General features: G+C 45.1%; 1 protein-coding gene across 2 annotated transcripts; it reads left to right on the plus strand.

Annotated features, from left to right (window-relative positions):
• QSOX2 (quiescin sulfhydryl oxidase 2) lies at positions 1-27,340 on the plus strand. Of its 2 annotated transcripts, none has more exons than XM_083424437.1 (12): positions 1-386; positions 7,113-7,213; positions 8,677-8,725; positions 10,045-10,153; positions 11,375-11,465; positions 12,574-12,719; positions 15,072-15,206; positions 16,762-16,891; positions 20,068-20,190; positions 21,648-21,798; positions 25,086-25,274; positions 26,613-27,340. In XM_083424437.1, exons 1-12 carry the CDS (start codon positions 92-94, stop codon positions 27,098-27,100), a joined length of 2,007 nt encoding a protein of 668 aa, XP_083280563.1. In that variant the 5' UTR covers positions 1-91; the 3' UTR covers positions 27,101-27,340. The 2 variants fall into 2 exon arrangements, with proteins under 2 accessions (XP_083280563.1, XP_083280564.1); XM_083424438.1 differs by having other exon boundaries at positions 15-386; positions 10,048-10,153.
• Positions 27,341-27,749: the final 409 nt, after the last annotated feature.

Genomic DNA, 27,749 nt, shown 5'->3' on the forward strand with positions numbered 1-27,749 from the left:
GGTAGCCGCGCCCCTTCGGTCCTCACCAGACCTGTTTCCAAGGCAGGCTGTCCGTTGCTAAGGGCGGCCTAGCAGCCAGGCTCACCCGGTCATGGAGGCTGGTGGCGGCGGCGGCGGCTACGGGCGCCGGCGATGGGGGTGGTGGCAAGAGGTGCTGCCGCTATGGCGTGTGCTGTTGGCGGCGTCGATGATGATTGCTGTGGTTCCCGTCAGGGCGCGGCTGTACCAGGCGGGCACGGACCCCGTGTGGGTGCTAGAGGCCGCGACAGTGCGGAAGGTTCTGCGGGGCTCGCCCTCGGCCTGGCTCGTGCAATTCTACTCCTCGGGCTGCGGGCACTGCGTCGCGTTCGCGCCCACTTGGAAGGCGCTGGCCGGGGATGTCCGCGGTGAGCGAGCTAAGAGGACGGGGGCTCCTAATAGATTGGGGCGCGCTCCTCCCCTTCCCGTTTACTCTCTCTGCCTTATTTATTATGCATTTATCTTCTCCCCATTAGCTTCATGGCTGAGTGGGGGGAGGGGTGTACCACAGATCCTATTTTGGCACTCTTAACCAGAACTCGACCACTGGCTCCCACTGGACCCTTAGAGAAGCAGGTTATGCTGTGAGGTGGTGGTGGAGGAGAGTGGCTGGTTCAGGGGCCACTCTAGTGAGCATGATTGTTGGTGGAGGAGGAGAAGGATGTTTTTGAGGGAAGTGTTTGAGCCTTTTTATCCTCCCAGCAGCCCTATGAGGTAGGCCAAAGTGAGAAGAGTGCATAGGCCAGTCAGTTTCATGTCTTGGGGTGGGATTCAAACCTGGCGCTTCCTCCCCCAGTCCTTCCCCAAGTTGGTGCTTGGTAGAATCCAGAACATCTTGGAGGGGCCTGCAGGTTGTGGAAGGCTGGTCAGACGGCTACAGCTGACAACAAACCAGCCTTTTATTTTGCTTTTTGCTACTTACCAAATGTATGTATATATAGATATACAGATCTAGATATATATTGTTGTTGTTTAGTCGTTTAGTTGTGTCCGACTCTTCGTGACCCCATGGACCAGAGCACGCCAGGCACTCCTGTCTTCCACTGCTTCCCACAGTTTGGTCAGACTCATGTTTGTAGCTTCGAGAACACTGTCCAACCATCTCGTCCTCTGTCGTCCCCTTCTTCTTGTGCCCTCAATCTTTCCCAACATCAGGGTCTTTTCCAGGGAGTCTTCTCTTCTCATGAGGTGGCCAAAGATTTGGAGCCTCAGCTTCACGATCTGTCCTTCCAGTGAGCACTCAGGGCTGATTTCCTTAAGAATGGATAAGTTTGATCTTCTTGCAGTCCATGGGACTCTCAAGAGTCTCCTCCAGCACCATAATTCAAAAGCATCAATTCTTCGGCGATCAGCTTTCTTTATGGTCCAGCTCTCACTTCCATACATCACTACTGGGAAAAGATATATCTAGATATATAGATAACAGAGCAGTGTGCAGCTGTTTATGGTCTGAAGGGATGCAAGGCAGCTTTCTTTGCAGAGTTCTTGTTTCTCCAGGGCTACAACTGAATGCATTTGGCATATTAATTGGAGGATGTAACAGATCAGGGTTTATTGCTGCAGGTTCTAAATGGCTGACAGAGAGGACACCATAGCTGACTTGTTTGTGAATCTTAGATCCATTTCTAGGACTGAGATGATGCCAGTGATGATGGCCTCTGTCCAAATTGAGAAGACATTGCCAGCGAACTGGAGGAGGACAGTGTATGGCTTCAACAATTGTAGTCTTCTCTTGTCCTATATGAGACCTGGTGAGGAGCCATTCTGCACCCCACAGCCCTTCTCCTCAGCTTCCTGATGGCTCTACCATGAGAAATTCTCCTCCAGCTCCTGGTTCAGGGTGTGAGAAAGAAAGCAGTGAAGTTATCCACCTTCCCCTGGGGCTTCCCAGCTGAGGGTGTTGTGATTACCACTTTTAAAAGCTTAACTGATTGCATACCCTGCCCAAACCAGCTCAGCAGACTTCTGTCATAAGAAAAGCATGCTGTCTTCACAGTGGCCAACAAGATGCTCCAGTGGGAAACTCACAAGCAGGAATTGAGCACAAGAACACACTCTGCTCCTGCAGTTCCCAACAACTGGTATTCAGAAGCCTTGCTGACGGTGGAGGTAGAGCATAGCCATCATGGCTAGTAACCACAGAGGTTGCAGCTCTCTAAATTCTGCATAGGATGCCATTATGCAGAAGGCAAAACTGTCTGCTGAGAGAGCTGTCTGGGCCAAGAAACACCAGACATTTAAAACATATGGCCAAAGTATTCTGAGAATTGTAGTTTATTAAAAGCACTGGGGATTGTAGCTCTGGGAGGGATAAACTGTGGTTCCCATAATCCTTTGGGGGTTTACATGTGGTTTATATGTACAGTGTGTATACAGCCCAAATCTAGTTTAAAACATGAGAACACAAGAAGAGCCCATGACTTTCTGCATGCCAGGTAGGCAATAAGGGTGTAAAACTGAAGGCCATTCCAAAGTGATTTTGTGTTTTCCCCCAGTTTAAATGTTCTCCAGGGTGGCTGTGTGCAGATGCTAGAAAAATAATAATAATAAATTCTTTACTGGGTTGACCAAAAGAGCTTCTCCAGTAAACAATAGGGGTTCCAGATAGTTAAATCTTGAAGTTGTTGGTATTTGTCTGTCTTGTGATACAATGGAAGAGTGAGGTCAAGCTGTTGGAAAGTTGCAGTGCCTGCTGTGGCTGTAGAGATCATTGTTTTTGTGCTTTCAAGTTTTTGTTGTTGGTAACCTCAAGAGTTCAGAACTTGGTTTTTGCAGCATGAAAGTATATCATATTCTCTGTGTGCACATCATGGTGACAGAACCGACATATCTCCAAGGGTAGTTGTCAAGGAATTAAAAATTTTCTCAAAATATAGTTTGCTGGCTATCACTGTTCTTGGATTGAGAGAGCCTTGCCAGGTATGCTGCTAGCTTTGAGATCGGATTACTATTATGTACTTTACCTGGAGCTGTCCTTTAGTTTACCTGAAGCTGACTCAGAAGCTGTGGCTTGCTGTCAAGGTGACCTGCCATGAACACACGGTGCCAATCCTGAAAGGGTGACACAGGCTGTCAATGTGTTACTGAGCACACTTCAGGCTACTTGTATTGGTTTACAAAGCTATATATGCAATTTGAGGCCTGGATACCTGCGAGACCTATTCCCATATACACCTTTTGTTTTGGCTATTCCAACTCAGGATTGTGGTATGCTCATATGTGGGAGGTCCTTCTTGGTGATGGGGCCGCTGCTTTGACACTCCCCTCTGAAACACTACTGGCTGAGAGGCAATTGAGGTTTGGGGGTCAATTGAATTTCAGATTCACATTGTTAAAGCTTGTTTGTAATTCACCTGCCTCATTTTTGCATATATGGTCTCTAAACTCTGCACAGCTTGCTTCTGAGTAGGGTTCCTAGGATTGTGCCATAAGCAAACAATTGATTGGATATGTGACATAGCATTGTTTTTGCTCTGTGACAAATAAATCATGTTAAGCCATCTTAGGTTTGCTTGATTTTTATTAGAAGTGTAGGAAGAGTATAGGATTATTAGAGTATAGGAAGAGCCTGCTGGATCACACCAGTCCAGAATCACAGTGGCCAAGCAATTAATTTCCTGTGGGAAGGCAGCAAACAAGATTTGCGCACAAAAGCACACTCTCTTCTTGTGACTTCCAGCAACTGATATTCAGAAGCATTACTGCTGCCAACTGTGGAGGCAGAGCATAGCCATCATGGCTAGTAGCCATTGCTGTCCCTCTGCTCCATGAATTTTCCCAGTCCTCTTTTAAAGCCATTCAAGTTGGTGGTCAGTGCCTCCTTTGGGAGCAAGTTTTATAGATAACTATGTGCCAGTTAGGGTTTGTTTATATGGATTTTCAACTCTGGAGCTTACTTCAGAGTACACGTGCCTGGGATTCTGCCGTAAGCAAACAGCTGGCTGTCTACATTGCTCCATGACAAATGAATCACGTTAATCCATCTCCCAACTTTAGCATTTAGGTTTGCTTGATTTTTGTTGATATGTTTGTTGTTGTAACATAGCTTGTGCTGACTAACAGAAGTTAGATGCCAGTCTGTCAGAGATGCTATCGTTGTGATTCCTGCATTGTAGGAGGTGGGCTGGATGATCCTTGGGGTTCTGTCCAACTCTTCTGTGATCTAACTCTCTAGCCTGCAACATAACTATGAGCCTATGAAAAGGCTGGGAGGGTGAACTGAAGCATGGCTGCCTTCTTCCACCCCCCTCCCTTTGTTGAAGGCTGAGCAACCCATCTCCCAGCTGCTGCACTTAACCAAGTATTTGTTTGGAGATGGGCTGGCATTGTTGGGAGGCGAGCCATTTGCATTGGTTTTGTGATGCCCCTGGCTCATTTTCTGCTTGAGGCCTGAGGAGACAGGTGGGGAAGGGGAGTGCAGTGCTGAATCATGAATGAGGCAGATCACCCCAAGCCAAACTTTCTATGCTTGTGTTTCCTGGGACAAATGTGGCTTGGTGGCTATTGTGTGGCTGCCTGAACGCTCCCCCATCTGCTCTAGGATGTTGGTAGCTAGCCTGGTGTCTGCTCAGCTGTCAGTGTGGCAGCTTTTCCAAAGGAAAATAAAAGTCAAGGGAAGGAGGCATTTCTTCAGCAAGTTTCATAGACTCATAGAATTTTAGAGTTGGAAGAGACCCCAAAGGATAATCTAGCCCAACCCCGTGCAATGCAGAAATCACAAGCATCTCTGACAGATGACCATCCAGCTTCTGCTTAAAAACCTATAACGAAGGAGAGTCCTTCCCCTTGGCTGATGAAGCTTACATATTTTCACTTGTCCCTTTTCTGAAACATAACATAAGAAGAGCCTGCTGGATCATGCCAATGGCCCATCTAGTCCAGCATGCTCTTCTCCTAGTGGCTGAACTGTTGCCTGTGGGAAACCAGCAAGCAGGATTTGAACCCACAAGTCCTCACCCCTCCTGTGGATTCTAGCATCTGCTATTCAGAAGCCTCCATAGGGGCAGTGTAGCCATAGCATAGCCATAACATCAGATGTCCTCTCTTCTCAAGCCATCTAGGTTGGTTTCCATCACTGCCACCTGCACTGCCTCCCTGCACAATTTAACTAAGAAAAACTTTCTTTTTTCTGTTCTCTTCCAATATTCAGCTTCACTGGATGCCCATACATTTCTAGTGGTATGGGAGAGGGAGAAAAACTTTTCTCAACCCACTTTCTCCAGGCCATCTATAATTTTATAAATGGGTGTTTTCCTTTTCCTTTTTTTAAAAAATCTTGTTTTCTCTAAGAAAAACTTCTATAAACCCCAAGCATCCAAAGACTTGCAGTTTGTGTGTGCGTGTTTTGTGTTTGTCAAAGTGACTTTGTGGGTGGCAGCTCCCTCTCTTTGGCTTATGGGTGACCCCTGAAGGGGCTGCAGTGAGGAGATGCAGTCCGCAGGCTCAAAAAGGTCTTATTGTGTCTGGTGGGGAGGATTAGGCCCATCTCAACACCATATGGAAAAAAGTCTTACAGTTTACCCTTTTCCCACTCTGTAAAAACCTACCCTTCTCATTATGTAGCAAGAACAGAATGCTTGGCTCATAATGTTAGGAACACACATTTTCACCAAATTCGAAAGGGCAAGTTCCCTGGAAAATCCTTGGATTTTTATGGTGTTTAAGCTAACAAAGAAAAATTCAGGTTCTTTTTTAGTGTAAAGTTCTTTAAAATTTCAGTTTATAATGTATATAATACAGACAGAACAATTATAACAGGGGGAAATTAAAGGATGAAAAGCAAACAACTAGAAAATAGGCATTTAGAATAAGTACAGTTGCATATGGGTTAAAGTAATAAAGTCCCAATAAAGAATAATAGAATTGGAAGGGATCCCATTGGTCATCTAATCCAATCCCTTGAACTGCAGGAATATCAACATGATCTAATTCTAGATTTGCCAGGCTTGGGACAAGGGTTGCCTTGAAAATTATGCTTCCACTATAATATGTCATAAAACAAGGCCAAATCATGAAAAGTATCTGGAGGTTCTAATCCTTATTGATATAAAATTATGCATCATTTTCTCCATTATAGCTCTATTCCAGGGTGAGTTGTATCAACTGTCCAGTGTAAGATTTGGAGCTGTTTTCTATTGAGTTGCAATTACTATTCGAGCTACTATTGGCAACACTGTATCCTCAAAAACGAGAAGTTCAGGTTCTTGTTTGGGTGGGCTCAAATGCATGCATACAACCAGAGGCCCTTGGACCTCAAAGTGAAATCTGTAATTGGCTACAATGCTTTGTCATTTTTCATTGATTCGCACACCTCTGATATTTGGCCAGATTTCACCCCTCACCAGGTGGTGATACAGTGGTTGGGGTTTTCACAAGTTAGACCTGGGTTCAGTTCTCTGCTCAAGCCATGAAGCTTTGCTATGTGATTTCTGGTCAGGAACTCTCAGCTTGACCTACCTTGCAGGATCATTGTTGATGGCAAAGAGATAATAAAACCAGACCAACTAGGTTCTCATTGCCAGATTTTACACCAGTTAGAGAAATCTGGATTTTATAATTGCTGGAATTGGCAGGGTTTAGAGTGGTGGACACCTCTGCCCATTCTTCCTGAGACCATCTAATTCCTCCTGTGCAGATTATCATGTCACAACTTTTCTGCTGGGACAATATTAAGTCTGTTGAGCTTTGCTTCTGGTTCACCTAGAAACCCAGGAGCACCTCCAGCAGCTTTTTTTCTTCACCCCACCATTTGTGACTTGCCATTTGCTGCACTGACAGAGGGGGGTATTAACTGTGCCATGTCTGATGTATGCAACTTGAGAATTTGAGGGGATTTTGACTCAATGAGTCTTGTAGCCTTTGCCTTCTCCAGTGGGAGAGATTAAGCTGATTGCTTGGAGCACCATAAAATGTTACTGTCACATTGGTTCATTTTAGAATTGTAAAGTTGGAAGAGAACCCTAGGATCATATATTCCAACCCATAGGTAAACTGGTCCCAAGTGGTTATGCGTTTCATTCAAGGGTCTTTAGGGGAAATGGAGTGCGGTTGCTTCCTGGAAATGCAGGAATAAGCCTTTGCCTGTTTCCTTTCAGAGTGGGAACCTGCCATCAGAATTGGGGTGCTGGACTGCGGGGATGAGGTGAACTATGAGACCTGCAAAGACTATGGGGTTCAGTACTATCCCACTTTTAGGGTAAGTGACTCCAGGAACACACATGCCTAGAAACATTTCTGCTTATTCCACTCAGTTAAACAGACTGGGATGTTTGTGAGTTCTCTCCCCCACCTTTTGAATCTTGTTGTACAAGCTGTGGTAACAGTTTGATCCTTAAGCCAGTCATTAGGGCTCCCCAGGTGAACATAAGGAGAGCCTTGCTAGATCAAGGCCATTAACCCATCTAGTCCTCCATCCTGTTCTCAGAAGTTGCCCAACCAGGGAAAAGGGCTGGGCAAGCCATGAGGGAGGGGGAGATTTGCAAGAGGATATTTTTTTCAGGGGAGGGGAGGCAAATGAGTGTGGAAAGACTCATCCTCTCATTTGCCAGGCTTACCTAACCAGCTTCAACATGCAAAAATTCACAAGGCGGTTCATTTGCATTTGGATGTCTTGAGGAATGATTATCGGGAGTGATTCTCCTGCAAGTTACAATTTTAAAAGGCTTAAAAGGTTGCTTTTTTTTTTTTTTTAAGACTTGGTGTCTAATGAGCTGAGCTGCTCTAGAGGTGCTTGACATGATTGCAATCAAATTATCCAGGGGATGGAGTGATTCTCCTATGATGAAAGTTTGCAGCGTTTGGGTTTTGCCTCTGAAATTAGGGTTACCAGACATCCCCGGTTCCCAGGGACAGTCCCCGGATTCACCAATCTGTCCCAGGACAAAATGTGTCCCCGGAATGTCCCCGGATTTATGCCTGGGGACTTCTGGCGAGGCAACATGGCGGGTGCCATGGCAGCGAGCAGCACCGGAGGTCCTGGCCATGTCAATGTTCCAGCCAACCTCCCTCCCTCCCTCCCTCCCTCCCTCCACACCTCCTCCAGCACCAGCAGCCTCTCTTTTGTGAGGAGGGCTGTGTGTGAGTGCGCTGTTTGTCCACCTCTGGTAACGAGACACTACCACGCCATTTAAATCTCCATAGAGACTGCACTCGCCCTCCAGCGGTCTCCCGGTTATGGGAAGCTGGTGCCTTGTGTGTGTGTTTTAATGCGTGTTTTCCCAAGACCAGCAAGTGCCTTTACTCAGTCTCCCCCCCCTTTTTTTGGCGTTTGTGTGTTGTAGATGGGCTTCTCTGCCTGCCTTGTGTTGAGGTGTGTGATCGACAGCTTTGGGGTTCCCGCCCCCTAAAAAAAGGTCAAGAACTCTGGACAACCTTTTCCTAAAATAAAGCATGAAATCCCCCCCCCCCCCAAAAAAAGAGTGTCCCCAGATTCCTTGAAAAAAAATCTGGTAACCATACTCTGAATACCAATTGCTGGAAAACATAGGAGTGGGGAGAGTGCTCTTGTGCAGGCTTCCCACAAGCAACTGTTCAGCCACAGGATGGTGGACTAAATGGGCCATTGGCCTGATCCAGCAGGATCTTCTTAACTTTCTTCTGTTTATTATGAGCAGTGATGGTGGCTATTCTAATAAAACCCTCCTCTCTTTTCTCTTCCAGTATTTCAGGGCTTTTGCCAAAGACTTCACGACAGGAGAAAACCACCATGGTAAGACCAATTCTCTTTATTTACTCAAAGCAGCAGCACTGAGGACTCCTGTATCAAAAGACTAAAGAATACTCAAGTTAGCTTAAGAGAAAACTTAGTTTAAGCCCATAACATTTAAAACACATGCTCAAGCAGTAATCATCAAAGCCTGAAAAGTAAAAGATGGTTATTATGATTTCATTAAATTTATTTACCACTTGATTGAAAACCCCCCCCTCAGATTGGTTTATAAAAAGATACAACAAGAAAATCAATAAAAATGTACAATACTTTAAAACATACAGAAGTTAGAATACCGAAACAGATTAAAATCCACATCAACTTTTTGAATATCTGGACAGCTTTGTCTAAATGAGAATGTTTTGAGCAGGTGTTGAAAAGTATACAGTAAAGCCACCTTCTTGATATCAATAGGCAGTAAGTTCCAAAGTGCAGGTGCTGCCATGCTATATGATCAAGACCTTACAAATGCAGAATGGTTATTATGTGGCACCTATAGTAGCACCAGTTCCACTGATCAAAATGGTCGAGTGGGCACATGTGGAGTAAGGTAATCTTAATGTGATCTCAAAGGTCAGAGGTTTTCAACCTTTCTGAGTCCATGGCTCCCTTGACCAGCTACATTCTTTCTGTGGCAACCCTGTGGGGCTCAGGAGCCGAGTTATGTCACCCGTTGCCTGCAGAGCTGGCAGCCTCTTACCCTTTCTTGAACACTCTCCCTTGTGGAGTGTTCCCTCAGCCTCCTCTCCCCTCTCCTTGGGAGTCCTGCTGGTGGGCTGACTGGGCTCCCTTTCCCACTTGCTCACTCACTCCAAGGCCGCCTTAGCTCCTGGCAACCATCACCCCCTGACCAGCTCCAAAGGCACCATTTGGCAGCTGAGGTTGTAGCCAGGGCTGCTGCAATAAACAGCCGTTCAAGCCTTTGGGAGGCAGAGACGCGAGAGGGCCTTAGAGGAGGGAAGGAAGGAAAAAGGGACAGAGGCCACCAGTTGAAAACCACTGTCATAGGTTAATGTTGAAATAGGGTTTCCTGTGTTGGACTCTTGACAGGCTCTTCTTGGCAGATGTAGCCACCTCCAGATCTTCTGCTCAGAGACACCAGGTAGCATTGAGTGATTAAGGCACCTAAGTGCCTTAATTCTGTGTGCCTCCTGTACCAGATCAGAGTAAAGTTGTAAATGGATCCATTCTGCTTGTCATCAGGGGGAAGAACAAAGTATGTTAGAAATCTGCGTGGAGGTGTCTTGTTGTTGCATTGCAATGTCCTTGGGGACATTTCTAGCTCTAGAAATCTATGATTCATTGTTCTCTCTCCTTAGCAGGCTCTGATCGGGAAGTTCAGACAGTTCGTCAGACCATGATCGACTTCCTGCAGAATCACTCCCGGGAAACGAAACCTCCTGCTTGTCCCCCTTTGGAGCCAATCATGTGAGTATTTTGCATTTAGTATAATAAGTTGTATTGACAGGGACAGCTTACACTCTGGTAACCTTGAGATTAGACTATTGCAATGTGTAGTAGGTGGGGCTGTCTCTGAATATAGTTTTAAAACTTCAGCTGAGGCAGAATTTAGCAGCAAGTTTGCTCACTGGGGCAAGATGGTCTGAGCATATAACACCAATTCTGGCTTGACTAAACTGGCTGCCAATTAGTTTCTGGGCCTGATTCAAAGTGCTGGTTTTCACCTACAAACATAAGAAGAGCCTGCTGGATCAGTCCAGCGGCCCATCTGGTTCAGTATCCTGTTATCACAGTGGCTAAACAGCTGCTTGTAGGAAGCCAGCAAGCAGGATTTGAGCATAAGAGCCCTCTCCCCTCCTGTGGTTGCCAGCAACTAGTATTCAGAAGTATTGCTTTCTCAAACTGCAGAGGCAGAGCATTGACCTTGTGGCTAGTAGCCATCAGTAGCTGCCTCCTCCATAAAGTCTTATGTGACCCAGGATCCCAGGACCTCAAGGACAGCCTCTCTGAACGAACTGACCCAGACCATGCAATCATCACCTGGGGCCCATTTTTGTGTCCCCCTTCTATGGGAGGGGGGGCAGGAGGAGAACAGGGCCTTTTCAGTGGAGTCTTCCATTTCGTGGAAAGCTCTCGCCTGGCACAATCGTCACATATCTTTAGGTGCCAGGCGAAAACAGGAGACTTTCTTTTACTCCTGGGAAGCAAACAAATTTGCCAAACCGTTTGCTGACTGTTCATATCAAACCTCCCAGAATCCTTTCTACTGTTGATTAATATCACTGCTACATGCAGTACACAGTTGTATCACTCCACAATTGATTTGGACTCCAGTGGACTTGGCAGTGGGGCAGAGTGAAGGAGAAATTATTGTTACTTATTATTATCTTTATTTATTCCTGCATTGTAGAGGGTTGGACTAAATGACCTTTGGGTCCCTATCTCAACTCTGCAATTCTAGGATTCTGTTTAATCCCACCTCTTTCCCTGACTGACTGAAGGGGGCTTCCAGACAAAATAGAAAACATAGAAAAGAAATAAACCTGTGTGTATGTGTGTGTGTGTCAAGAGAGATAGAATGAGAGAGAATGATCTGTTAAAGCATACTGGTAATTACAAGAAAGATGATCCTGCACTTGTGAAACAGTTAAATTCCCTGTCAAATGACTGTTGTCTCTTTTTTTTAAGGCCAGAAGAAATGCTTTCTCTCTTCAATAAAGGCTTTCAGCATTACACTGCTGTCATCTTTGAAAGCGCAGACTCATATGTTGGGCGAGAGGTAATGTAATCTTTACCTAATCAGGCCAGTGGCTGATCTAAGCCAGTATCCTGTCCTCACAATGACCAACAAGCTGCCTGTGGGAAACCAGTGTGTGGAACACAAGCACAAGAGCACTTTCCCCGTGGTTTCCAGCAACTGGTATTCAGAAGCATTACTGCCTCCAACTGTGGAGGTAAAGCACAGCCATTGTGGCTGGTAGCCATTAATAGCCCTCTCCTCCGTGAATTTGTCTAATCCTCTTTTAAAGCTGTCCAAGTTGGTGGCCATTACTGCCTCAACTCCTGTGGGAGGGAGTTCCATGGTTTGAGTATGCATTACTTAATTCATTAAGGGGTGCAGCAGGCAAGCATGCTATTGTGTGTGCCCAATGTTGGAAAAAGCTTTTGTGGTGTTTGAAATGCCTCAATGAGTTAAGGAAAGCTTATTGACTGCAAGGAAGGTCACTGGCTACGAGTGTTTGTGTGTCTTTGGACTGGAGCCCTTTCTGCAAGCTGGGTGTTTATGACATTATATCTGGCCTTATTACTGGGACCTGAGACTTAACCTTCCATTTCTGGTCCTCATTAATGCAGAATCGCATTAGAAAACGTGACGATAAAAGGTTTTGAGGCAGTAGGAAGTGGAAAGAAGCTGGGATTTGTGTTTGGGTTTATGTCCCTATATTAAGACATTTTGTTCCAAGAACTGGCCAAGGAATTGAGGTCACCCTTTGCCTATGGGGGGTTAGGTTAGCCGCTCAAGGCTATAATCCTGTGCATCATTGCAGATAAATCCTGTTGAGCAGAGTGGGATATACTTGAGAGTAAACATAGAATCCTAGAATTGTAGAGTTGGAAGGGAACTCAGGGTCATCTAGTCCAACCCCCTGCAATGCAGGAATCCCAGCTAATGGTTTTGCATATAATCATAGTATTGTAGAGTAAGAAGAGACCCCAGGGTCATGTAGTCCAAGCCCACTGTGTGGGTTCTTCATCCTGATCTCTCTCTGGCGAGTGAACCATAGCATGTCTACATCTTTTGGGTAAGCTTTGGCTTTCTTTGCAGTGAGAAAGGTCAACTTGCAGCAGCATGCATATAACCTGTGTGTGTTTCTACCTACACCCAGGTGATACTGGACATGAGTCAGTATGAAAACATTGTGGTAAAACGAGTGCTGGATTCCAACACGGCTTTTCTCAAGAAGCTCAGCATTACCTCTGTCCCTTCATCTTACCTGATCTATCCCAATGGATCCCATGGATTAATCAACATGTAAGTGTGAGTGGGGGTGAATTGTGATGTGGTGAATTTCAATAGGGACAAATGTGAGGTTCTGCACTTGGGCAGGAATAACCTGATGCACTAATATAAGATGGGTTGCCAGCAGTCCATGTGAAAAGGATCCAGGGGTCTTAGTAGACCGTAAAGTTCACATTACACAAGTCAACAGTGCGATTCAGCAGCAAAAAAAAGCTGATGCTATTCTAGTATTGGCAGAAGTATTGTGTCCAGATCAAGCAAAGTGATAGTACTGCTCTCCTCTACCTAGGTCAGACCATACCTGGAGTACTGTGTCCAGTTGATGATCAGGGGCCTGGAAACCAAGCCTAATGAGGAACAGTTGAGGGAGCTGGGTATATTTAGCTTGGAGAAGAGGAGAAAGGATAGCCATCTTCAAATATTTAAAGAGCTGTTACATGTAAGACAAAGCAAGCTTGTTTTCTGCTACTTCAGAGGGGAAAACCCAAACCAATGGATTCAAATGACAAGAAAGGAGATTAAAACTAAGCGTTAGAAAGAACTTTAGGAGGGCAAGAGCTGTTTGACTGTGGAACGGATTCCCTCGGAAGCTAGTGGACTCTCCTTCCTTTTAAGCAGAGGTCGGGTGGCCATCTGTCAGTGGTGCTTTACCTGTGCTTCCTGCATTGCAGGGGGTTGGGCTTGATGACCCTTGGGGTCACTTTCAGCTCTACAATTTTCTGAATGTAAGAAGAATGTGGAGGTTAGTAAACATTTCCTGTTCAAATGTGCAAATTCTTGAAAGCAACCCCCTGCCCTGTGAACAGCTAATAAACCTTTTGCCAGTGATTATTGTGGAGAAGGGAAGTGGGATCTAGAAACAGCTACCTTAATAAAATGGCACAGAAACTGCTTTGGTCACCCTATATGATGATCTCTGTCAGGAGAGAGACAGGGGAAATGTTTTCTTGTTAATTTTCCTTGACCTCTTTGATACCATTGATCATGGGATCCTTCTGGAGTGACTGAGTTAGGGATGGGTGGCTTCTCTTTGCAGTGGTTCTGGTCCTACTTTGATGGTCATTTCTACAAGGTGATGTATGGGGAGTTCTCTTTGGACGTGCAGCCTTCAATTCAAGGTTCCTCAGGGTTTGATCTTTTCCCTCATGCTGTTTAATATCTACCTGAAACAGCTGAGTGAGGTTATCTGGAGTTTTGGAGTATGTTGTCTGCAATATGCTGATGACACACAGCTCTACTCTCCATTACATCTGCAGGTGTGGCAGTGGAAGTGCTGGTCTGTTATCTTGCTTCGGTAATATGCTGTAGGAGAGCTAACAAACTGAAGCTCAATCCCAATAAGACTGAGGCACTGTTAGTGGATAGCTTACTAGAGTGGATGGATGGGGATGTCCTGCTCTTGATGAAGTTATGCTCCCTCTGAAGGAATGGGTAAACACCTTGTGGGTGCTTCTGGATCCATTGTTGTTGCTTGAAGCTCAGGTGATGTTGGTGGTGCAGAGTGACTTTCATCAGCTTTGGCTGGTAGCCCAATTGCACCCCCATCTGGACAGGAATAGCCTAAGTTCTGTTGCCTATGCTCTGGAAAACTCTAGGTTAGATTACTGCAACATGTTTTATGTGGGGCTGCCTCTCAAGATGGTTTGAAACTTCAGCTAGTGCAGAATTTGCTAGCCTGGTTGCTCATTAGGGCAAGGTAGTTTGAGCATGTAACACCAATCTTGACCTGACTGCACTGGCTGCTAATTGGTTTCCAGGCCCAATTGAAAGTGCTGGTTTTATAAAGACTTAAATGACTCAGGACTATAATACCTCAAGTGCCACCTCTCCCCATGTGAACCAACCAAGACCCTGCAATCACAATCTGAAGCCCTTCTTCACTTCACAAGAGTTCTTGAAGTTGGCAACATGATAATGGGCCTTTCCTGTGGTGGCTCCCAGTTTGTGGGATGCTGTTCCCAGGGAGGCTCACCTGGCGCCTTCATTACATATCTTTAGCTGCCAGGCAAAAGCGTTTTTATTCTCCCTGGCCTTTTAAACTGTGTGTGGGGTTGGTGGGTAATTGTTTTGTTTGTAACTATGTTATGTATTTTTGTGTTTTTGTACCATAAACTGCCCTGTGATCTTCAGGTTGAGAGTGGTATATAAATTTAAAAAATGATAATGATAGTAATAAAATATGCATCATGCCTTAATCTGTGTAGTGAGATATTTTCTCAGAGGCAATATTTTCCCCTGTAACCTTCAGAGGAGAATTTCTCTTGAGCCCAATGAAGCTTCTGTCTTCTGTCGATACACTGTTGTTCCTCTCTGCCTGTTGAGCTTCAGCTGTTCTTAACTTTTGCACTGTCCTTCCATACACAGTTTGAAGCCGCTTCGGTCTTTCTTTTCTTCCTATTTAAAGTCACTCCCCGGCGTCGGAAGAAAACCTCCACCAACACCCATCAGGCAAAACCAAGAAGAAAACCAGGACATCAAAGAATGGAAAGACTTTGACAAGTAAGTGGTGCTGCTGGGCTCCCCCTTTCATGGCAAACAGCTAAGGGCTGAGTACAGCTCACCTCTGCTCAGAGTAGACCCCCTGAAATGAAAAGGCCTGAGATACGGACATCTGTCAAATATTCTTTAGTTGGATGTCCATGAGTTCTGTTGTTATGAGAGAGGGTGTAAAACCTTTCATTATCCACCATGTCAGGCATAATTTTTAAAACTATCATGTCACCTTTTACTTGCCTTTTCTCTAAACTAAAAAGTCCCAAACACTGCAACTTTTCCTCATAGGAGAGTCAATCCATCCCCTTGATAATTTTGGTTGCCCTTTTCTGAACCTTTTCCAGTTTTACAATAACCTTTTTGAGGCCATCAGAACTATCTACAGTGTTGCAAATGTGGTGACACCAAAGTTTTGTATAATCCAACTTTTTTTTTGGGGGGGGGGGGGAGAAAGACTTGATGCTTACATGCTTTGTTTATTGCAAGGGAGGAGGTAGTGTCAGTATTTGCCCCGAGATGCAGCATACAAAAGGGCCTGGGGTTTACAGATCTCCCCCAAGCATTTGTGTGTGAGAGAGAGGGAGAGTGATTCTGCATGCCTGATACTGAAATGAAGTGGAAAGATCTTGCAGGTGGTGGCCCCCTTGCTCATGCACCTGCAGCAGATGAGGGCACATCACCATTTCAGAACTCTGCCTAAGAGCCAGGTTATTGTGAAAGCATTTCCATTATATTTGCTTTTGCTTGGATGACCCCCAGCAAAGGTTTTGAAACTCTGACATTTCAAAAGCCACTAAAAAAACCATAATAGCTGTCTGGACCATGTCCAGCCTTGAGGAACGTGGATGTCTCTGAGCAGCTGAGGCTTGTGGTGAAAGAAGCAGTTTATGCCCTGGCAAATCTTCTGTCCATTGAGATCAGCCCTCTGAAGCAAGCAGGTATACACAAACCATCCAAGAATGCTGTAGACCACAAGTTTAACATGGGCCAACAGTGTGGTGCAGCAGCAAAAAAAGCTAATACAATTCTAGGCTGCATCAACTGTAGAATAGCATTCAGAGCAAGGGAAGTAATAGCACCTCTGTATTGTGCCTTGATCATACCACACCTGGAGTACTGTGTCCTGTTCTGGGTGCCACAATTTAAGAAGGATATTGACAAGCTGGAATGCATGCAGAGGAGGGTGACCAAGATGATTAGGGCTCTGGAAACCAAGCCTTATGTGCAATTGTTTAGGGTATGTTTACCATATAGGAGAGGTGACTGAGAAGAGATTTGATTGCCCTCTTCAAATACCTAATGTGCTGTCACATGGAAGACAGTTTCTGCTGCTCCAGAGGGGAAGACCCCCACTTCTGAGGCAAGGAATGAATCTTAGCACATATTGCACATATTTTCTGGGAAAATACAGTAACCTCAGAGCACAGACTGCTAAGGATTAACCCTCTTTTTGACATGTTTGTAATGTCAGTTCTCCAGTGCTTTTGCTTTCTTCCTGGCAAACCAACTCATCTTCCCCCTTTAAAATTCCTATTCACCATGTGTGTTGCCTGTTTTCCAGATCCAAGTTGTACATGGCTGACCTTGAGTCCGGATTGCATTACTTGCTCAGGATCGAGCTCGCCACTCATAAGACTCTGGAAGGAGCCAAGCTGAAGACCTTCAAGGATCTTGTTACACTGTTTGCCAAGGTAAACGTTTCAGATTTTTTTATTGCATTTGGTAAGAGCACCATAAATCTGGCCCCATGGAGGACTCTGCATCAGCCGAAGTAAACATCCAATAAAGTAAACTTTGATGTGTTTATGTGGAGGGGAAGAATTAATAGCCACCAACCCTGCAGCCCATCGCAAAGGTCAAATTAAAACCAAGGCTGCTTGTTGCTGCCTTGCAAAAGCAGCAAATCAAAAAAGTTGTAGAAAATGGCTTCTTTATAAAGCAGATTACAGGATATGATATGAGAGCCATCTTCAAATATCTATAGGGCTTGTCACATGGAAGATGGAGCAACTGGCAGGAGCGAGCCAGCAGTAAATCACACTGTGCATGTTGTAGTTAACTCTTTATTAGCAAGAACAGGAACTGCACAGACTTGGCAAAATGTCAGGCCTAATGAGCACAGGAACTTATACCTCTAGGTCGTGCCCCATGAATTAGTTGCTGAGACTTAAGGCCCCTGCCTCCCCACAGCCACCTATGTCTCCCGAATTTTTTCAAAGCAATAGATGACTGTGCCTGCGTGCCTGTCTTTGCTACTCCTGGTTCATGCCTCTTCTGGTTCTGAGAGACTGGCGGGTAGGGAGTTTGTCACAGCAGGAGGGGGAGACACCCATGACTCTTCAGCAGCCTGACTCTTCTCTGCCTCTTAGCCTCTCTCCTACCACCATCCTGTTTCAGCTTCTGCCTCTGTTTCTGGACTTCTCTCTGCCACAGACTCTCCCTGCTCACTAAGCCTGTCACCTCTTCAGCTTCTGACACCTTCTCTTCCTAGTCTCCCTCTGACCACTCATGATTTTCCAACCATCACCCCCCAGGCTCCAGTGGTTCCTCCTACCATTCTTCTGTGTCCAACCAGTCCATGACATCAAGCTTTATTTCTCCTGCTCTGGAGGTTAGGACCTGAACCAATAGATTAAAATTGCAAGAAAGGAGATTTCAATCAATATTAGGAAGAACTTTCTGATAGTGAGAGCTGTTTGACAATGGTTTGAACTCCCTCAGGAGGTGGTGGTCTCTCCTTCCTTGGAGGTTTTTAAGCAGAATGGCCATTTGTTAGGGATGCTTTAGTTGTGAATCCTGCATTGCAGGGGGTTGGACTACATGATCCTTGGGGTCCCTTCCAACTCTACAGTTCTATAATTCTATGAAAAATCCAGACATTCATTTTCTGAAATTAAGAATACATGTCTTTCTCTCCCAATAGAGCAGTGGGAATTGCAGCCTGCATTCTGTTGATGTGACCTGGGCTTTATCCTCCCCTATCCCTAAGATTTTAACTCCATTTTGTTGAGCCTAAATATCTCAGTGTGAAAACAGCTGGGCTGATGCCAGATTACTGGGTGTCTTATACTGTACTTGCTTTTTCTAAAGAATAGCACTCAGAGCATCGCTAAGTCGCTGGGATCTTTGCTCAGTGTTCAGGCTTCGGATTTTGATTATTGCAGGATTAGCTCCTTGGCTGCTAATGCTGCTTGCAGCAACTCTGCTTCCTAAGACCTGAGCTCCTTTCTGCTCCCTCTGAGAAGCCTTCTGAGTGCTCTTTGAGATTTGTGTGGGGAATCTGGTGTGAATTTTGCTGCCTGAAAGCTGTCTCTCCTTATTTCACATAGAGGGAGGAGGATCAAACTGATTCTTTGCCTTCTCTCTTTCTCTTTGTTGTTGCTGTAAAGTTTCATTTTATAATAGAAGATCATTATCTAATAATCAAGTCCAGTTCCAACCGAAGCAGTCAAGCGGCCCCATGTGGGGCAAGATGATCTCAAAGGTAAACTGGTCCCAAGAGGTTAAGGGCTTTGTATACTAATGGAAACCCCTTCAACTTGACCCGGTAGCAAATGGACAGCCAGTGCAGATCTCTGAGCGGGGGTGTTATATGCTGACAAGTACTCACTCCTGTCAGCAATCATGCTGCAGCGTTCTGCACTGACTGCAGCCTCTGGATCAAGCACAAGGGAAGCCCCACATTGCAGCAATCAATCTAAGAAACCCAATACAGTAAGGCTAAAAATAGGTTAAAACTATAAAATCAGAATACAGCTAAAAAGTCTGCTAGAATAAATAAGTCTTCACTCTTAAGTGCCAAAAGTTCAACAGGAAGAGGAGGTGCTGCCTGACCTCAGGATTTCCGCAAAACCTGGTGCACAATCATGGATGCAGCAGGGGTTCCTGGTGGGTCAAGGAAAAGTGGAGCAACCCACTTGTTTACCACTCAGGGGTTTCTGGATCAGCTTGATCCAAAATTAATGAGACTGAATCTTTTTGAGGATACTAATGTAGATATATTGTCAAGATATATTTATCTTGGCAGCTTGAATAGTCACTGCTACTCAATGGGAAACAGCCCTGAATCTTACATTGGACACTTGGTACCACTTGCTATAGAACAGAGCAATAACAGAGAAAATAAAGCATAATTGGAGATTTCAATGAGAAGTAGAACCTCCAGACACTTTAAAAATGACTTGGCATTCTTTTATGACATGGGGCTGCTTGACTGCTTCAGTTAGCAAAACTGGCATTGTTACAGAATACCTGTTCTGCTTTTGTCAGAACTCGATCATTTAGTGTGGCAGCAGCTATGCTTTGTCACTCACTCCCTGCCTATTGATATCAAGCAGGAGTCTCCACTGTATTCTTTTCAGCACCTGCTAAAAATATTCTTGTTTAGACAAGCCTACCAAGATGCTTAGAATGTGTTGATTTTAATCTGTTTTATTATTTTAATTTTTTGTAGGTTTTAAACTATTGATTTTCTTGGTTTATCTTTATCTGCTTTAGGGTGAGGTGTTTTTTTGCACTCAAGTGGTGTATAAATTTTAGGAAATAAATAAGATAAATATTTTTCTTAGACAGAAATAAAGACACTGGTCATCACTGCACCTTGAGGCACTAAGTTCCATAAATTATTATTCATTACTTGAAGGAACAGCTTCTTGTTTTGCCTCTCCTGCATCTGCCTTCTAGTGTAGAAAGTAAGCAGGAATGATTTTTTGCCGCTTTTTCAATGCATGGATCATGTGTGCACTGCCTTCCATCACCACTTTTCCCAATTCTGTTTAATCTTCATAGAAGGAACAAAGATGGTGGACAGTGTACCTCTGTGAGAATAAGCTCTAAGATGTGGTTAACTTTCTCATCTTCCATGCAGCTGTTTCCTGGACAGCAGCCTGTGATGAAGTTGCTGGAGACCTTGCAAGTGTGGCTACTCAGCCTCCCACTGGACAAAATCCCATATGATGCCATCCTTGATCTGCTCAACAACAAGATGCGGGTAAGCCCCAACTAGCTCTTGGCATAAATGGCTGCTATAGCAAATGTGGGATGGAGTTGTGTGATCCAGTGCACTGCTGCCTGACAACTTTGCTTCACAAAGAGCATTTTCAACAGTCCTTGTGAGCTGTGTGTCCCATAATGCCTGGCGGTTGGATCATAGAATTGTAGAGTTGGAAGAGTCATGTAGGGTCATGTAGTCATCCCCTCTGAAGCAGCAGAAAACAAGCTTGCTCCATTTTCCACGTGACATTTGTGTCTGACAGCCTGTCAGACATTTGAAGCTGACTGTGATCTCAACTCTCTGTCCCCTCTAGGTTAAACATACTCACCTCCCACAACTGTTCCTTTTTAAGGCTTGGTTTCCACTAGCTCTTGACCCTCCTCCTTGCCCTCCTCTGCACACCCTCTAACTTGTTAATTGCATTCAATCAGACCAAAGGCCCCTCTAGGCCAGCATCCTGTGCTCAGAGTGGTCATCCAGGTACCACTTTGAAAGCCCTCAAGCTGGACCATGAGCACAGTCGCCCCACTTCCGATTCTAGCAATCCGGTATAGAGAGGTGTAACCACCTCCCAGTGCCTGATATTTTTATTTATTTTGGTTAGAAAATTTGCAGTTCACTGTTTATGGAAAGAAAACCTCAAAGCAATTTGCCCTGGTGATTGTCCATGTCCATCATGGTCTCCTGGCAGAATCATCTACATGTCTTGTCACTATTGCTGATACCTGTGGTGGTGGTGGTGTTTTGAGCCTTTCAAAGAGATGCTGAATGACAGTCAGTTACAATAATCCCAGCTTGTCCAGGTATTTATGAACATAATAAGAGCCTGCTGGATCAGGCCAGTGGCTGATCTAGCTCTAGCTCTGCTTCCTGTTCTCATAGTGGCCCAACAGTTGCCTGTGGGATACCAGGATTTGAGCACAAGAGCAGTCTCCCCTCTTGCGGTTTCCAGAAAATGGGATTCTGAAGCATTGCTGCCTCTGACTGTGGAGGGCAGCGCATAACCATCCTGGCTAGTAGCCGTTGATAACTCTCCCCTCCATGAATTTGTTGAATCCTCTTTTAAAAGCATCCAAGTTGGTGGTCCTCAGTGCCTCATGTGGGAAGGAATTCCACAGTCAAATAGGACTTTGTTTTATCTGTTCTGAATCTTCCAGCATTCAGCTTCATTGGATGTCCATGAGTTCTAGCGTTGTGAGAGGTAGAAAAATTTTCATGCTGCCTCTTAACAAACATTTTCTCTAGATTAAGAAGTCCCAAACAGTGCAACCTTTCCTCCTTGGGAACATGTACCATCCCCTTTATCATTTTGGTTGGCCTTTTCCAAACTTTTTCCAAATCTGTAATCCCATTTTTGAGTTGAGGTGATCAGAACTGCATACTGTCTTCCAAAGATTTGTATAATGGCATGATGATACTGGTAGTTTTGTTTAACACATACTGGCTTTTTCTAGATCTCTGGGCTGTTCCTGCCCAGCCGCATCCAGTGGGTCGGGTGCCAGGGCAGCCGGGCAGAGCTGCGGGGATACCCTTGCTCCTTCTGGAAGCTCTTTCATATGCTGACTGTCCAGGCGGCTGTCCGGCCACAGGTCCTGTTCAACACAGGTAGGAGATGGCTGGTCCCTCTGAGAGTCTAAGGCAGCTCTCCAGGGATGCTTTGCACTACCACTCTCATCAGCCTCAGCGTCATTGCTGGCTGGGGCTGATGGGAGCTGTAGTCCAAAGCCTCTCTGGAAGGCATCAGTTACAGGAAGGCTGATTTTAGGAGTGGGGGAGCGGGTCTGGCATCCTTTGGGCATGCACTGCAGTTAGAAGCAGTCAGCTCAAGTGCAACAGAAAGTGTTGGGGTTCTGGGGAAAGCACTAGCCTCCCTGCTTCTTGCAACCATGCACTGAAAGCTGGATCACTTGTTTGCACAGGAGCAAAGTAAGGGAGCTGCCTAAGTGCTGTCTTTGTGTGATGAGCATGTTCGCAAAAACATTTGGCTCAGCTGCAGAAAAGGCTGCGTCATAAAAAGATGAGGAGTGTGTGACAGGCTAGAGCTGCAATTCAGCATCATAGAACTGTAGAATTGTAGAGATGGAAGGGACCTCAAGGGCCATCTAGTTCAACCTCCCTCCCACCCAACAGGAATCTTAATGAAAGCATCCATGGCAAATGGCCATCCAAAGTCTGTTTAAAAACTCGCAATGAAGAAGAGTCCTCCACCTTCCAAGGGAAACCATTCCACTGTCAAACAGCTCTTACTGTCAGAAAGGTCCTCTAGTCAGAATCTCCTTTCTTGCCATTTGAATGTGCTGGTTTGGGTCCTCCCCTGCAGAGCAGCAGAAAAGAAGCTTGCTCCATATTTGTGTGACATCCTTTAGATATTTGAAGATGGCTATCATATATTCTTTAAGTCTCCTGTCCTCCAAGCTAAGCATCCCTAGCTCCCTTCACTGTTCCTCATAAGTCCTTGTTTCCACACATTCCAGCTTGACCATATCTTAAATTGTGGTGCCCTTAAGTGGACATAAGACTCCAGGTGGGGTCTGACCAAGGCAGAATAGTACTATTACTTTCATTGATTGAGACTCTACTATTGATGCAGTGTAGAATAGCATTAGTTTTTTTGCTGCTGCATCACACTTTTGGCTCATAACAGGACTGCTGAATCTTTCTCACATGTACTGCTGTCAAACCAGATGTCCCCCATGCTTTATTTGTGCATCTGGTTATTCTTGCCTAAGTGCAGAACCTGACATTTGTCCCTATTGAATTTCCTTTGCCAACTCTTCCATTCCAGAGGAAGGTTGAAAGTTGAAGGTCTGAATGTCTCTGTGTGTCTTCCACATACTTTGCCATCCGTTGAAACCAGGCCACATTTTTTTATCGCTTCTTACGGCAAAAGAATTGGGTCAGGCGGCCGGATTAGGTCTTGGGAGGTGTTCCCCCCCCTTATTGCTTGCTTTTAAATCCCATCTACTAAAAAGCCGGATTCTCCCCCTAATCCTGCCAGCCGCAGGTGGGCTTTGATGGGACTTGCCCACTTTAAAGATTAGGGTTACCCTGAATCGCAGCAGTTCGGGGGCGGGTGACGGCAGCTGTTTACACAAGATGCATCCCTCGCCTGGTCAAAGGAAGGAGCCTTTTTCGTGGAGTCTTTCCGTCTGTCTTAAACCCCTCAAGAGGGGTGCAGAGAAATGGTGATCCAAGCAATCCCCTCTGAATAATTCATCCATATTTATCCAGATGAACAGCCCTGTGCTTTGCTGCCCAAGATCTTTCTGCAAATCTTACTGCAAAACAGCTCTGTGGAGAGATTTTGAACTCCCTCAGAAGGCAGTGGACTCTCCTTCATTGGCAGTTTCAAAGCAGAATTTGGCCACCTGTCGGGGATGCGTTAGTTATGATTCCCACTTTGCAGGGTGTTAGACCGGGGACTGGATGACAGTTGGGAGTCCCTTTCAATTCTACAATTCTTTGCTGCTATGATTCTGCATTCCTCCTTGTTCTATGATTCTATGCTCCAGAGGGTAGGACCTAATCCAATGGATTTAAATGAATCATAGAATCATAGTATTGTAGAGTTGGAAAGGATGCTGAGGGTCATCTAGTCCAACCCCCTGCAATGCAGGAACCTCCACCAAAGCATCAGAGACAGGTCCTCTGACAGATGGCCATCCAACCTCTGCTTAAAAACATCCAAAGGAGAGTTTATCATTTCTCAAAGGAGTCCGTTCCAATGTCAAACAGCTCTTACTATTGGAAAGTTCTTCCTTGTTTACTCAAGTTCTTGTAACTTGAATCCATTGGTTCGAGTCCTGCCCTTTAGGGCAGGAGAAATCAAGCTTGCTCCATTGTCCACATGACAGCCTTTTAGATATTTGAAGATGGCTATCATATCTCCTCTCAGTCTCCTCTTTTCCAGGCTAAACATACCCACCTCCTTCAACTGTTCCTCTTAAGGCTTGGTTTCCAGACCCTTGGTCATCTTGGTCACCCTCCATTACTAATATTCAAGATTTCCAATATCCTTCTTAAATTGTGGCACTCAGACCTGGACACAGGACTCCAGGTGGGGTCTGACCCAAGGCAGAATAGAGTGGTACTATGATTTCCCTTGATCTGTCGATTCAGCCTAGAATAGCCTTAGCCTTTTTTGTGTGTGTGCTGCTGCTGCATTACACTCTTGGCTCATACTAGGACCCCTAGATCCTTTTCACACGTCCTACTAGCAAGCTGGGTGTCCCCCATCTGATATTTGTGCAGCTGGTTCTTCCCACCTAAGTGCAGAACCTGACATTTGTCCCTATTAAAATTTATTCTGTTACTTTGGACCCAGTTCTCCAAACAGTTATGGTCATCTTGAATCCTGATTCTGTCTTCTATGGCATTAGCTAATGAGGAGAAATTAAAAGAAAGGAGATTCCAAGTCAACATTAGGAGTAACTTTCTTATGGTAGGAGCCACTTGACAGTGGAATAGACGCCTGCAGAAGGTGGGGGTCCTGAAGAAGCAGAGCAAGGCTAATAAAAATAATTTAAAAATTAAAAAAGTATTTTTGTGTATGTATGTGTGTGACACCCACCCACCCAAAACTCTTCCCTTAATTGCCTAGCTTAAGGCATCTCTCAAATTTCACAACCAATTATTTTAAAATATTTGAAAATGTTAATGTAATCTATATCTTGTGTTCCTTTTCGAATCTGTGGACTTTGTCTGATTATTGCCAACACATTCCACACATTTCCAAGTCCTCCTTCATGATGGATGACAAATCACCCTGTAGTCCCATTTCTATTGAGCTGCAGGTGAATCAGCCCAAATGCAATGGGGGATGTTTATGGGCACCGCTTGTTTTAGAGTTTGGTTTTGATTCAGCCTTGCTGGCCTTCTACCTCTCATTGCAGGTTTTGAAGGCAACCCCCAGGTGGTGCTGCAGGTCCTGAGGAAGTACATTCGGGATTTCTTTGGGTGCCGAGCATGCTCTCAGCACTTTGAAGAGATGGCTGAGGAGTCACTGAAGGATGTGAATACCCTGGATGAGGCCGTGCTGTGGCTCTGGGAGAAGCACAACGTTGTGAATGCCCGTCTGGCAGGTGTGAAAGCAGAACTGGGACAAGATAACCAGTCTCTCCTTGGGCTTTCAGAAAAGGGGAACCCAAATGATCAAGGGGGTGGAGTGACTCCCCCATGAGGAAAGGTTGCAGTGTTTGGGTCTTTTAGTTTAGAGAAAAGACAAGTAAGAAGCAACATGATAAGAGTTTGTAATATTTCTCCCTCTCTCCTGATGCTAGAACTCATGGGCATCTGGTGTCGGAAGGCTTAGTAGAGAGAAAAGAAAGTACTTCTACAGAACTTGCTCCCGGAGGAGGCAATGACAGCCATCAACTTGGATAGCTTTAAGAGAGGATAAGACAAATTCACCAGTCACAGTGGCTATACTCTGTCCACAGTAAGAGACAGCAATGCCTCTGAAATCCCAGTTGTTGAAAACTCTGGGAGGGGAGAGGGTTTTTGCACTTGGTTCCTGATTGCTGACTTCCCACAAGCAACTGTTCAGCTCCTGTAAGAACAGGTTGCTGCCCAGATGGGCCATTGGCCTGATCCAGCAGGCTCTTATGTTCTATGTTCTTATATTAACATATTTATTCATCCAGTAATTCTAACTGACCCACAAAAGTAACTATGCCTGGTCTGTATACCATGCTTAAACCAGAATTTCCCAATTCAAGCAGTGACAGGAAGCTGTGGTCTAACAAGCCATGGCAGTCTCTTCCTCCAAACTGAGAATGGAAGGAAGTGTCCTGGGAAACAGAATGGCAGACTGGAACCTTGAACAAGAGGCACTCCAAGCAGCACCATTGGACTGCAGGGCCCACTTGCGTGGACACCAAGTATTAAAGAGTGAAAGCCATAGCTCCAAAAGTGGAACTTTGATTAAAAACAACAGCATAAAGACATAAGAAGAGCCTGCTGGATCAGGCCAGTGGCCCATCTAGTCCAGCATCTTGTCCTCACAGTGGCCAACTTGTTGGCCCAATGGGAAACCTGCAAGCAGGATCCAAGCACAAGAGCCCTCCCCATTTCTCCACTTGCTTCATAAGGGAGTTACTCCATCCCCTTGATTCTTTTCCATCTCCCTTTTAAAGTAAGCCTACCAGAACTGTCTGCAGCCTTCCAAACGTCATTGCACCAAAAATTTGTATTAACAGTATTATTATATTGGCAGTTTGACAAATGATTCGTAAAGCAAATTCACTTTTTTTATTCTTTGGTTTGTAATCCGTCCATCTGACATGAATACTTTTAGTTGCAATTCCTTCATTGCAGGGGATTGGGATAGATGGCCTTTTGGGTCCTTTCCAACTCTACAATTATATGATTCTGTGATTCATGCAGGGCTCCTGAACTAATTCTCTGCCCCTTCTTGACAGGCGGCTTGAACGAAGACCCAAAATTCCCTAAACTCCAGTGGCCGACACCAGACATTTGCCCTCTTTGCCACGAAAAAAGAAATGGCCTGCATGCCTGGAACGAAGCTCAAGTCCTTCAGTTCTTGAAGCGCCACTACAGCAGCGACAACATTCTCTACACCTACACTGAGGAGGGATCCAAAGAAGAGGGAGATGAAAACTCCCATAAGAAAAATGTCAGAAAGAATGAAGAATGGATCCCTAATGTGGAAGGACAGCTGGCTCCTGAGTCTCACGTATTGGACATATTGCTAGCCAAAGACCAAAACAAGCCTTTGGCCAAGGAGGAAATGAAGCCAGCTGTCTCCTTCCTGGGGTTCTCCAATGTCGACATGAGCCTCTGCATTGTCCTTTACATTGCATCCTCTTTCTTCTTGATGATCATGTACTTTTTTTTCCGGATGAGGTCCAAGCGCCGGAAATTGTGGCATCCCCGTCCATACGTTTAGGCCAGAAGGAAGCCCCAGTTTCTCTCTTGGCCTGCAGCTTTAAGGTTTTTGATCAGGGATTTTTTCTTCTTCTCAAAAAGCAGTATTTCTTGTTCTGGGAAAGGGCTTTCCCTCCTTCCAAGTGTTCATCTACTGCTCTTCCTGGAACTCCCTGTTGTGGGATGGACTGGATTTGAAACATGTGCCTGTAACTGCCAAACACACACATCACACAGACATTAAAGTGTTTCAGACATTAAAGTGTTTCCACTGGTCTTGCACACCTTGGTTTCTTGAAGAAGTGTAGGGAGTTTGTTTTTGAAACAGGTTTCTGAAGGAAACATAGATACTCCTCTTCTATAGCAAATATTTCCTGAATACTCTGCTGTGGGGAGGCTTGCTAATCCAGCTTGCCCCAGGTGGGATTCTCAACCTGTTGGAAACAGGGATCACTCTGGAATGATGGGGCAGCCAGGGGGCAGCAGCTTGAGAAAGTACTATAAACAATAATAGTATTATGTTATTATTATTATTATATTTATATCCCAAGTTTTCCCCAGACTGGGATTCTAGGCGACATCCACAAATTAAAACAATGTGGATGGAAAAGCCAGAAACATCTAAAATATATTATTTAAAAGATAATTCTGTTTTGCTGATTACAGCCTCT

Source organism: Podarcis tiliguerta (genome assembly GCF_965153285.1).
Source record: "Podarcis tiliguerta genome assembly, chromosome: Z".
NCBI lineage: Eukaryota > Metazoa > Chordata > Lepidosauria > Squamata > Lacertidae > Podarcis > Podarcis tiliguerta.

What these genes read in the sequence shown, in the direction of transcription:
- QSOX2 (XM_083424437.1), top strand. Translation starts at nt 92, where the DNA reads ATGGAGGCTGGTGGCGGCGGCGGCGGCTACGGGCGCCGGCGATGGGGG. An exon ending in TCCCATGGATTAATCAACAT is followed by an intron (nt 12,720 to 15,071) that starts GTAAGTGTGAGT and finishes TTCCATACACAG; the next exon opens with TTTGAAGCCGCTTCGGTCTT. An exon ending in ACAGGTCCTGTTCAACACAG is followed by an intron (nt 21,799 to 25,085) that starts GTAGGAGATGGC and finishes CTCTCATTGCAG; the next exon opens with GTTTTGAAGGCAACCCCCAG.